The 12684-nt window shown below is 47.1% G+C and overlaps 1 protein-coding gene across 1 annotated transcript in view; it reads right to left on the reverse strand.

Moving 5' to 3' along the window:
* LOC108797996 (NADH dehydrogenase [ubiquinone] 1 subunit C2-like) overlaps window positions 1-446 on the reverse strand; it is a 6261-nt gene extending 5815 nt beyond the window's left edge. The window contains exon 1 of the mRNA XM_018569690.1: window positions 259-446. Within this exon, the coding sequence (XP_018425192.1) occupies window positions 259-397 (139 nt within the window). The 5' untranslated portion in view covers window positions 398-446. The remainder of the gene's footprint in view (window positions 1-258) is intronic.
* Window positions 447-12684: the final 12238 nt, after the last annotated feature.

Below are 12684 nucleotides of genomic sequence, written 5' to 3' on the forward strand. Positions count from 1 at the left end.
GGGGTGCAGGGTATAGTCTATTACAGAGGTGCAGGGTACAGTCTACTACAGGGGTGCAGGGTACAGTCTATGATGGGGGTGCAGGATACAGTCTATGATGGGGGTGAAGTATGAATCTGATATGGGGTTGGGGTGTTGTACATGGCCCGGTGTATTTCCCCCGCTCGGAGAGGAGGGTACTGGGCAGGTGATGTGGGGGTGCGGTATAATAAGGGGGTGCAGTGCACAGCATGTAATGGGGTGTAGTACATGGCTCACCCGCTCGTAAAACCGGGTACCGGTTGAAGCCGTTGTGAAGCAAGGCGCTCACGTAGCCTAGGATACCCAGCTGGACGGAGCCCCTGTTTAAAAGTGCGGGGGGAGGCAGGACCCGACCCTCGTCCGGAATCAGTCCCATCGTTCTATTTTCCAAGGACACCGGGGGACACCAATCAAGAACGGACGAGAGTCACAATCATAACCCTTCCCCCGGCAACACATACTCAAAATAAAAGTTCCGTCTGACTCTGCCTCTTCCGGTCCCCGCACACTATACACAACTCGGTCCATATCCGGAGAGCCCTTCCCTCACCTGGCACAGTGTCCGCACCTTATCTAACCCTGAACATCGCCACCCAAACATAACATGTCCTTATTAGAAACATTAACCTAAATACAGCGGTTAAGCTATATACACCCTGGGGGGAATTTATCAAAACTGGAGCACGCACAATCTGGAGCAGTTGCCCATAGCAACCAAACAGCTTCTCTCTTGTGTTTGTTTAGTTAAGCTTTGGAAATGAAAGAGAGACGCTGATTGGTTACCACGAGCAACTGATCCAGATTATGTCTGCTCCAGTTTTGATAAATTGCCCTTTTATATATGCCAATAAAGGTCCTTCAAAGGGTGAAAAAAGGGGGGAAAAGTCCCCCAGATTTTGGTTCAGATCCACTACATTATTTGGGATTTCTATTATGTTTGCATTAAAAAATAAAAATGGCAGAATAAAGCGACTCTATGACTAGATTGAGGTGTTTATTAAAAAAAACATCCGTGCAAAAAGAGGAAACGTCATTTCAAGCCTGATGAAGGGGACCCTGTGTGGCCCCCGAAACGCTGCTATTTGTTTTGACATGAAGCGTCAATAAACAGACGTGTTCTTCACTACAATATGGTGTAGTTTGGGTATTGGTGGCACCATCCGCAGTCACTTCGAGCACCCACGCTGACAGGGATAGTCGGTAAGGAGTGCAGCAGGATTCTGGAATACATATATTAAAAAACATCCGTGCAAAAAGAGGAAACGTAATTCTTAGTTGTCCCGCCGCCATAGGGAGATCCCGCTCCAAAGTCTGGGACCATTGTACTCACTGGCTCCTCCCACTGGTCCCCCATAGTGATGTGGGGGTCAGCAGGGGGAACTTCTACAGATACAGCATGCAACAATGCGAGCAGAGAGCGAGGTAAATATTTTGTTTCTCCATTAGCAGGGACACCTTTGGGTCTGATTCCAGCCTAGCGTCACCACCCGGCCCCCTGTCCGTTAGTCCAAGACCAGGCGCCGTCTGTGACCGCTGTGTCTCAGTGCCGTGGGTGCGTAATCGAGGGCGCTCCTGGCACAAAAGCATTCGGCATGTATGCGGCTCCATTGAAGAAATCCAACCTCCTTGCTGCCGCACATATGTGCAAAGGGTGCATGGATTTTAGGGATGCACCTATACCGATTTTTTTCGGTACCGATATTTTTTCGATACCGAATACCTACACCAGAAGTCCCAGTAGGGAAGGCTGGCGGCATGTAATGACTTGCCACCCTGCTTCCTGATTGGCTGGGAAGCCACCCATGCTCCAAGGGAGCATGGAGCGGCTTCCCGGCCAATTAGGAAGCCGGGCGGCGTGTAATGACTCGCCGCCTGGCTTTCTGATACCGGAAGTTCCGGTATCGAGAGTATTTGGGTGAGTACTCGGCCAAATACTCTTTATCGGCAGCGATACCAGTATCAGTATTGGTGCATCCCTAATGGATTTAATTGCATTTAGTACTATGCAATGACATGTCCATTGACAGTTGTCTAAGATGGCATTTCCTTCACCTTGGAGAGATTTCCTAGTGCTCTCTGTTGTGTCTATGCGACAGGTAGTAAAGAAAAATCTCCTGCATGGGGCACAGGAAACCTGCTGGGGTTATCACTCACCACTCTACCCAGTATGAAAGATTGGGCTTTTAGGTATACTTCAATAAACATGTAGAACTTTATATTTCTCACACATACAGCAGTAATCTCAAACACATGTGTAGAACTGAAGCCAAACCTTTTTTTCTTTAGTTTTGGATAGAATTCCAACAAGGGAAACAAAGTCCTCCCTGACCCCCTAAGACAAAGGCAAGTTGGTTTTTGGCCAGGACGCTGTCATGTTGGTAAGTAAGGGCTCCCGCACACGGGGCTCTGCTTGTGTCTGAGCTACTTTTCTCTTCCATAGAAGTCAATGTAGAGCCTGAAGCAGCTTATATGCCCAGGGCTTATTTGCTGTATTTGCTTATGCGCTGGGCTTTATATTATATACTACCTAAATAAGTACTAGGGATGCACCGATACCGGTAGGACTGATACAGGTACGAGTACCGATATATGTATACTTCGCTACTTGCCGATACCGATTACCGATACTGGTACTTCCGCTAGCATGGAGCCGGCTTCCCAGGGCAATCAGGAAGCCGGGTGGTGTGTCATTGTCTGGGAAGCCGGCTCCATTTTGTTTGGCCGGCTTCCCAGCTAATCAGCATCGATCCGGCTTCCCGGCCAATCTGGGAGCCGGGAGGCATGTCATTACCCGCTGCCCGGCTTTCTGATTGGCCGGGAAGCTGTCTCCCTGCTGTTTGGCCGGCTGATAGGCTGGGAGGCATCAGAAATCGGGCCGGCTTCCAGGCCAGTGAGGAAGCTGGATGGCAACTCACTACCCGCTGCCCGGTTTCCTGATTGGCCGGGAAGCCGGCTCCATGTTCCCTCATGGCACTGCTGGTCAGAGGAAATCGCCCTCTGACCGGAAATTCCAGTATCAGGGGTATCGCAGCATTTGGGTGAGTACGAGTACCCGCCCCAAATACTAAGTATCGGCACAGATACTAGTATTGGTATCGGTGCATCCCTAATAAATACCTACTGTAATTTACATGCACTCTAATATGGCAACCTGGAGACTTTCTGTACTGAACACCCCAGAATTGGAATGTTCTTGCTTCTGTGATTTCCATATGGCTTGTCTACTAACAGGATGCTGACACTGCAGATTTCCTATTTAGAACACTGAGAATGTTCTCAGTGGTTATAATGAAGGCTTACCCTTTCATTCAGAAATCAGTCTGGAAAGGACTGATTTCTGAATGTGAGACACACACAAAAAAAAGGTCTAAAGCTTCAACAAACTTAGTTACAATACCTGCAATGCAGAATTTTGTTTTTTTTCACAAAAGTGGAATTACACTTTACAGGCCCTGTATACAGCTTGGGCTTAGGATTATGTGCCCTACCTAGGCTCAAAAAAACCTTAACCCTTGCAGTGCAGGGGTAGCCCCACTGCAGCGGCTAATAAAACATATTCCTGAAGTTCTTCTATAATAATATGAATAAAATATCAGTTTGTAAACTTATCGTAAACAATTATAATAAACAACAACAAAAATTCTGTTTCCCTTCAATACTAGATAACGCAGTCTGCCAAAAATCATGCTGGCAGTGCTGGGCTGTCCTACTGTGCACTGCTGGGCTTTGGAAACTCAGTGTTATAGCTGTAATACATACTTCTTTGTAGGGCTGGTAATGATTAACATTTTCGTGTTCCATTAATCAAATTTTTTTTTAATCTATTAATTTCGATTAATTATAAACGCACATACAGATCCAACTACATTGGCCTATACACATACAGCACAGCAATGAAGTAATACAATGAACTAGGATCACACTAATCCAGCACGTTATTAATCTCACGTGCCCCACTCAATATGGCCGCCGCTTGAGTGGGGCAACTCAGAATAATAACGTGCTGGATTAGTGTGATCCTAGTTCATTTTATGACTTCATTGCTGTGCTGTATGTGTATAGGCCGATGCCTTGGCTGGCGCTCGTGCAGAAAGTTCCTTGGGCAAACTCACCGGCCCAAGTGGCTCCGTCGGCTAACGAGGAGTCCGGTGACGTCACGGACATCGACGTCACTGGACTCCTCCCCCTTCCCTTCGTTAGCTGTCACGGACATCGACGTCACCGGACTCCTCCGCCTTCCCTTCGTTAGCCGACGGAGCCACTTGGGGAAGGGGGGAGGAGTCCGGTGACGTCGATGTCCGTGACGTCACCGGATCGCCGACGGGACTCCCGGAAGCCGGCGGAGAGGTGAGTGTTTTCATTAGCGATCAAAATAATTTTAATCGATCAAAAAGTTTAACGATTAATCGAGAAATTAATCTTTAATTTCCACAGCCCACCTTCTTTGTAAGACATAAAAGCCTTATATACAAACAATTTAATAATATGCATAAAATATCAGTTTGCAAATACAGTGAGGAGAATTTATCAAAACTGGAGCAGACAAAGTCTGGAGTAGATGTGCATGGCAACCAATCAGCATCCACCTTTCATTTTCAAACCTTAACTGAACAAACTGAAGAAAGAAGCTGATTGGTTGCCATAGGCAACTGCTCCAGATTCTTCTGCTCCAGTATTGATAAATTCCCCCCAGTATATTCACACTGATCAGCCATAACATTATGACCACCCGCCCAATATTGAGTAGGTCCCCCTTTTCCTGACCCGTTGAGGCATGGACTCCACTAGACCTCTGAAGGTATGCTGTGGTATCTTGCACCAATCCGTCAGTAGCAGATCCTTTAAGTCCTGTAAGTTGTGAGGTGATCGGCCTCCATGGATCGGACTTGTTTTTCCAGCACATCCCACAGATGATCCATTGGATTGAGATCTGGAGAATTTGGAGGACAAGTCATCACCTCAAACTCATTGTTGTGTTCCTCAAACTATTCTTGAACCATTGTTGCAGTGTGGCAGGGCTCATTATCCTGCTGAAAGAGACCACTGCCATCAGGGAATAACGTTTCCATGAAGGGGTGTACTTGCTCAGGATGTTTAGGTCGGTGGTACGTGTCAAAGTAACATCCACATGAATGGCAGAACCCGAGGTTTCCCAGCAGAACATTGCCCAAAGCATCACATTGCCTCTGCTGGCCTGGCTTCTCCCTATAGTGCATCCTGGTGCCATCTCCTCCCCAGGTAAGTGACACACACGCACCCGGCCATCCACATGATGTAAAAGAGAATGTGATTTATCAGACCAGTCCACCTTCTTATATTGCTCCGCGGTCCAGTTCAGATGCTCCCATGCCCATTGTAGGATTGGACTACAAAGGCCAGCCTTCGCTCCCCACATGCATTAATGAGCCTTGGCTTCCCATGACCCTGCCCCCCGTCTCACCAGTTTTCCATCCTCGGACCACTTTCGGGAGGTCCTGACCACTGCAGACCGGGAACATCCCACAAGAGCTGCAGTTTTGGGGTTGTCCTGACCAAGTTGTCTAGACATCACAATTTGGTCCTTCTCAAAGTCCCTCAAATCCTTACAGTTGCCCATTTCTTCTGCTTCCAACACATCAACTTCAGGGACAAAATGTTCACTTGCTGCCGAATATACCCCCCCTACTTCCAGGTGTCATTGTAATATATGCCCCCCACTTCCAGGTGCCATTGTAATATACCCCCCCCTCCCCACACTTCCAGGTGTCATTGTAATATATCCCCCTACTTCCAGGTGTCATTGTAATATATCCCCCCCACTTCCAGGTGTCATTGTAATATATGTCCCCCACTTCCAGGTGCCATTGTAATATACCCCCCCCACACTTCCAGGTGTCATTGTAATATATCCCCCCACTTCCAGGTGAACACACACAGGGCACAACACGCATCAACACAAAGCACAGGGCACAACACGCACCTGCACAACGCACAGGGCACAAAGCATTACACATACAGCCACAGTACAACGCACAGACAATTACACATACAGCAACAGCACAATGCACAGAGCAATACACATACAGCCACAGCACAACGCACAGAGCAATACACATACAGCCACAGCACAACGCACAGAGCAATACACATACAGCCACAGCACAACGCACAGAGCAATACACATACAGCCACAGCACAATGCACAGAGCATTACACATACAGTCACAGCACAACGCATAGGACATTACACATACAGTCACAGCACAACGCATAGGACATTACACATACAGTCACAGCACAACGCATTGGACATTACACATACAGCCACAGCACAACGCACAGAGCAATACATACACACGGCACCCAGACCCATCTCAATGTCCCCCTCAATTACCTGATCTGCTGGCAGGGGTCTGACACTTGAGATTAAGCCATGCATAGTTATTGCAAGAAGGGGACCTGTGGCCAGCAAGCTGCTGGGGCCCCTCCCGTGGTCTGCAAGTCCACCCCAGGGCTTCCCCTGTATTGTGATGGCCGTGAAGTTACGGTTTTCTATCATTCCGTCGGACGCGTGACTTTTATCGGATCGGATTAAAGTTACGGGTCCAATGGAATGTTACTGGGAGAGAGCACGGGACACACAGCAGCAATAAAAAGTAGCCGAACGAATACACTGTGGGTGATACACTCACCCACTGCTGTCACGGCTCTGCAAAAGCAAAACTACAGCTCCCATAATGCTCCGTGCGCAGACTGGAAGTTACGCTGCCAGCAGGAAATGAGAACGGACCTTAGTAAAGATGGCTGCCGTCATGCGGCCATCTTTACTATGGGAAGGTGCACGGCCGTGAGCAGCAGCATAGGGGCAAGCCATCCTCTGTCCATGACTGACTCAATGGCTTCTTTTCCACTCGACCCCACTCAATTTTCACTCGCAAACTGCGAGGGGGCGAGTGGAAATTTTGAGCCCTGGTAACCAGATAATCAATGTTATTCATTTCACCTCTCAGCGATCATAATGTTATGGCTGATCAGTAGATCCAGTGGCGTAACAACCGGGGGTGCGGGGGGGGTCACTTGCGCCGGGCGCAGGACTGAGGGGGGGCGCCGTCACGACCCCCGCTAAACGAAGCCATGGCTCCCTCTCCCTGACACGATCACCTGGCTGTCATCGGGCGGCCGCTCGCTCCTCCGAGGCCCCATTTATTTACAATTTACTACACCTGACAAACAGATTTTCTTGGTTTAACATGTTTTTTCCCCGAATAATGATTTCCATTTTGGACATGAATCTCCGTATGTTAGTATTTTGGTTTTCAGAGCGTTGTAAGTGAGGAAATCCCAGGGGCCAACCTTCTTCTCTAAGCGCCTCTCTTGAGGGCCCGGGGTTCCCTTGTACACCTCTACAAGGAGTTTACTGTTTAACAATCTGTTGCACAGGAATAATTAGCCGATAATCGGTGTAAAACGAATTGCCCTAATGAGATAGAAGTGTTGTCCTTAGCTAGGCGGCTTTGATAATAATTAGGACCACTGGGGGGAAATCAACTTTCCTTCTTCTAAGGTGATATGTTCCTTTGGTGTCATCCCCGGAGCTTCCTAATCACTGTGACTTGAAGAAAGAAAGAAAAAGACAGCTCAAGAAATTTTTTTACTTTGTGCTGCATTAAAGGGAATTTACTATACACTGAGTGGCCAGATTATTATGACCACCCCATCAGTACTTCGTTGGGCCGCCTCGTGACTATGTCTATAGGAATATATACAAAGTTTCCTTGTCTTTAGCTCACCCGCAATTGCCAGTACAAGCATGGCTGGATTTACTCTCTCTGCTACCCCAAGGCTAGGTTCCTCAATTTACTTTTTGACCTGCAGGCTGCATACGAGTGATCTCGGTGACATCGCCGAGATCACTTGTACAAAACGAGCAGCGACTTCCCTGCTCTACATTTAGCCCAAAGCAAGGCTAAATGTAGAAAAATAAATAAATACCGGCCTGGCGCTCGGAACTGCATGTCCCGGGTGTCGGGCGATAGAAATTCCACACCCCTGCTGCCCCTCTACTCCCTGCTGCCCTGAGGCCCGGCCGTGGTGGCCCTGAGTACAAGGGTCAATTCCAACACCTTCTCTACCATCTCCTGCCTATCCCCCAGCATGGCTCTGGTGTAGTGCATGTTGGGAGCTGCGGGTTGAAAGACGTGACATGGTCAGAAGATGTACAAGCAAAGCAAACGACAAACGCACTCAACAATTTGTCACCAGTTATACAGTAAGGTGCACACGAAATGGGCTTTGAACAGTAGAACAGTAGAAAGGCATCATGGCACACTCACAAACTAGCATGTAAAACAACTTGTCTCACCACTAAGGATAATAACAGAGGTTTGGATACACGTCTTCTGCAAAGGATGTGTAAGCCGCACTGCCGCGCCAAGGCACCTCTTATAGTGCGGTCCTAACTCTAAACTATGAGAGTCTCCATCTTGGAGCACATGGGGCAGAAGATATCAAATTGGGTGCAGGCCTGTCAGGAGGACGCCCCACCTCCTTAAAGGTACAGAAACACACAAGGGATCCCGCACATCCCATTGGCAGCTGAGAAACCCCATGCGTCGCTGAGGTACACGTGTATCCAAACCTATGTCATTGTCCTTAGTGGTGAGACAAGTTGTTTTACATGCTAGTTTGTGTGTGTGCCATGATGCCTTTCTACTGTTCCTGACAAACCTGCACCCAATTTGAAATCTTCTGCCCAAAGTGCTCCAAGATGGAGACTCTCATAGTTTAGAGTTAGGACCGCACTATAAGAGGTGCCTTGGCGCGGCAGTGCGGCTTTCACATCCTCTGCAGAAGACGTGTATCCAAACCTCTGTTATTATCCTTAGTGGTGAGACAAGTTGTTTTACATGCTGGTTTGTGAGTGTGCCATGATCAAAAGATGGTGACAGCCGCAGTCTGCATACTCCTACAATGCTGGATTTTCCTAAACGCAGCTGATGTACAAAGGAATCATGGGAGTCAATTTTATTAATTAAAAATAGGCATTTATGATTATATTTAAAAATCATAAGTTTATTTAATTATTTAAAGTATTTATATATTGCCGACAATTAACACAGTGCTTTACATAGTACACATTTACATCAATCCCTGACCCTGATTAGCTTACAACCTAACCCATGCAAACATTCAGGGCCGACTTAGACAAGAGCCAATTAATTTTCCAGCATAACTTTGGAGTGTAGAAAATATACTGGAGTACCCCGGAGGAAACCCACGCAAGCACAGGGAGAGCATGCAAACTCCATGCAGTGTCCTGACTGGGATTTTAACCCCCAATGCTGTAAGGCAGAAGAGCCAACCATTGATCCATTGTGCTGTCGTTAAGTTTATTTGCAGCATCAGGATACTTCCTAGGAGTTCAATTTTGTTGAAAGTGCCTGCTGCACGCCATACAGCGCTGTGACCGGTGTAGATAACATAGGCGCTCGTAGTGACCGCCAAGGATAGCGCAGATCAGAACCTCAGACATGTGAAAATAGGTCACCAGCACTCCAAAATGCAAAGACAATATTGTTTATTGTAAATAACATAAAATAGGTCAAAATAGACAACGTTTTGGGGGCCACGCAGGGTCCCTTGTTCAAGGCAATCGGTCACTGTGTTGCCTTGAGGGAGGAACCCAGGATGGCCCCCAAAAACATTGGCTATTTTGACCTATGTGATGTTATTTGCAACAATATTTTCCTTGGATTTTGGAGTGCTAGTGGAGTTCAGTTTTAATCATTACACATGATTCAAAGTTATCATATTTATTCATAATATACTGTGTATCAGAGTGATATAATGATGTTTAGGCCTTCAATATATATGAAAGAAAAATCGGCAGGGCGCAGAGGGGCGGCAGCGGTGTCCTTGTGTAAAAAAAATAAAAAGGTGATTAAAAAGTAAAAAATAATAAGAAACAAATGATTAAAAAATAAGAAAATAATTATAAAAAATAAACAATAATAAGATAAAAAAATATAAAAAAGTAAATAAGATAAATAAAAATCTAAAACAATAAGAAGAAATAATTAAATAAAAAGTGACTTTTTATTTAATTCCCCCCCGCCGCCCTGCCAATTGCTTGCCATTCTCCATTGATAGGAAGTGGGGGAGAGGGGGGTTGGCGCGGCGCGGGGGGTGCGTATGGTGGAACCTGGCCTTGGGGCGGCAGGGAGAGTAAATCCGGCCCTGGATGCTCTAATAAACAAAACAGAGGTTTCTTAGATCTTCGTAATAAGACACTAAGCTGGCCAAGGGTGTAAATTATAAATGGGATGTATGCCACTATTGTGATTGAGGGATTTCTTCCTATTTCTCTAGCATTTTACTCCTATTCTCCTTCTTTATTTTCCCATTTTATCTCCCCTTTTTTGCACTTCTGAGTGCACTGTTAGTGGGAGGTGATGAGGCCCGAAGTTTGGATCTCCACCCGAGACCGGAGTGTGGGGACAGTGGAGCGGAGTTACAAAACTAGAAGCACCTATAGTACATATGGTGTGTCCTAAATATCCCAGATATAGTGCATGAATGTCAATTAGACATGTGTTTGTTAAAAACGAATGCACCTTTTTGCAAGGCTGGGTTTCCCACAAGGCCCGGCCTCGGGGCAGCAGGGAGTAGAGGGGCAGCAGGGGTGTGGAATGCCTATCTCCCGGTGCCCGGCACATGCAGTTCTGGGCGCCAGGCGGGTAGTTGTTTTCTATATCTAGCCCTGCTTCGGGCAAGCAGGGCTAAATGTACAGTGTGGAATCCGTTGCTTGTTTTGTACAAGTAATCTCGGCAATGTCGCCAAGATGTGGGGTGGGGTGTGATTGCGTGCAGCAGCCTGTTCTTCCCTATGGGAGGACGCAGGTGTACGCTGTCATACACACACCCGAACTGCATATCTGTGCGGGTCAGGGTGTCCGTGCTCGGACGCAGACAGGATTCATCCTGTCTGCGTCCGAGTACGGACACCCGCACGGATGTGCAGCTCGGCTGTGCGTATGGCCGCGTCCTCCCACATGCAGCACCTGTCCCTCGCGGGAATGGCCCCATGCGGCCGTGCACACCGCACGGATCTGTACGGCCCGACTCTACGTTGTGTGGATGAGGCCTGAGCTTAGGGGTAGCCACACTGCGGCCCTCCAGCTGTGATGATACTACAAGTCCCATTAGGCATTGCAAGTCTCTGACAGCCACAGGCATGGCCTACTAAGGCAGATGCATGATAGTATTTGTAGTTTCCCCACAGCTGGAGGGCCGCAGTTTGGCTACCCCTACCCCTAAGCTGGTGCATTGGTCTTCTCCACAGTGCTGGAATGTGGATGGACACCATCGTCTACAATACAGGACCACAAGTGGCTGCTGGACCTTCATTGGTCATGATGACATCCGTAAGAGGGGTGGCAACAAGACTGGTCAAAGAGCGACAAGAACCTGACCGGTTGTCAGAATCAGAACTGGCATGGAGGAAAACCTTTGGAACCCTGGATTAAGGTAAATAATACTCTAATTTCTCTCAAGCAAAAAAAAAAAGGTTTAGATATTTTGTCAGCTGGGGGTCAGGCCTTTTTAATTATTTTAGGCTTCAAACTTCCATCATCATCCAAGTTTGCCAAAGCCACATCATTTATAGGTACATGTCTCCCTATAGCACCTGACAGTGCACACGTCTAAATGCCACTAGAACCTTATACAATTGTGAAAACTTTGATTTAAAAGTCTACAGACCAAAAATGAACAACCAGTATTATATACAGGAAGTCCCCAAGTTACAAACATCCGACTTACATACGACCCCTACTTACAAGCGGAGGCTATTGCTGCACAGCAGGGGGTCACAGGATGCAGCCAAAGTGTGCCGTCCAACATTTCAGTAGTTGTAATGCTACCGCGCTCATGCCTATGAGGAGTCCCCGCCCTTTTGGGTCTGGTTCGTAGTACTTTATGTAGTATGTACATTACAGGAAGTTGGCTCTTGTTAGACTTGCAGACGAGGGGTGCCCGCCTCTACTTCCGAGTCACTGTGAGGTTTTTACTGATGTCTGTATCCTCATTAGAAAGATTTAATCTCACTTCCTGTCCTTGAGACAACAGGAAGTGAGAGGAAACCTACCCTTAGCAAGTGAAATTCACTCCTGTAAGAGCTATCATGGGAAAAATGTGTCTCCACTGAAGCTTTATCACCAATTCTTGTTCCCACGACAACCCAAAATTTTCAAAATCCAATTGTCACAGGGACAGAAAGTGAGGTGAAACCTTCTGAACAGGGGCACACACAGCAACACAAACTTTACAGGGGGGTTAACTCTTCTCTATGCTATCCAAAACTAAAAACATTTTTTTGGCTGGAGTTTGTGCGGGTATAGCTCGAATGGGGGATCACCTTCCCTGGGGAAAACAGTCCAGGCAGCAAAGTTCTTTTTCTCTCTGAACACATCCAACATGTAGCGCTCTCTCTCTCTCTCTCTCTCTGTATTCATGCACATAGGATAGAAAGCGAGGGGAAACATACCGCCCCTCAATGATGTCCCCTCTCCTTATGTCACAAGTCATACTTTAAAAATGTACCCGTTCCAACTTACATACAAATTCAACTTAAGAACAAACCTACAGAACCTATCTTGTTCTTAACCCGGGGACTGCCTGTATTTG

The sequence above is a fragment of the Nanorana parkeri genome, unplaced genomic scaffold (genome assembly GCF_000935625.1).
Source record: "Nanorana parkeri isolate BGI_ZX_2015 unplaced genomic scaffold, ASM93562v1 scaffold1380, whole genome shotgun sequence".
NCBI classification, from domain to species: Eukaryota; Metazoa; Chordata; class Amphibia; order Anura; family Dicroglossidae; genus Nanorana; species Nanorana parkeri.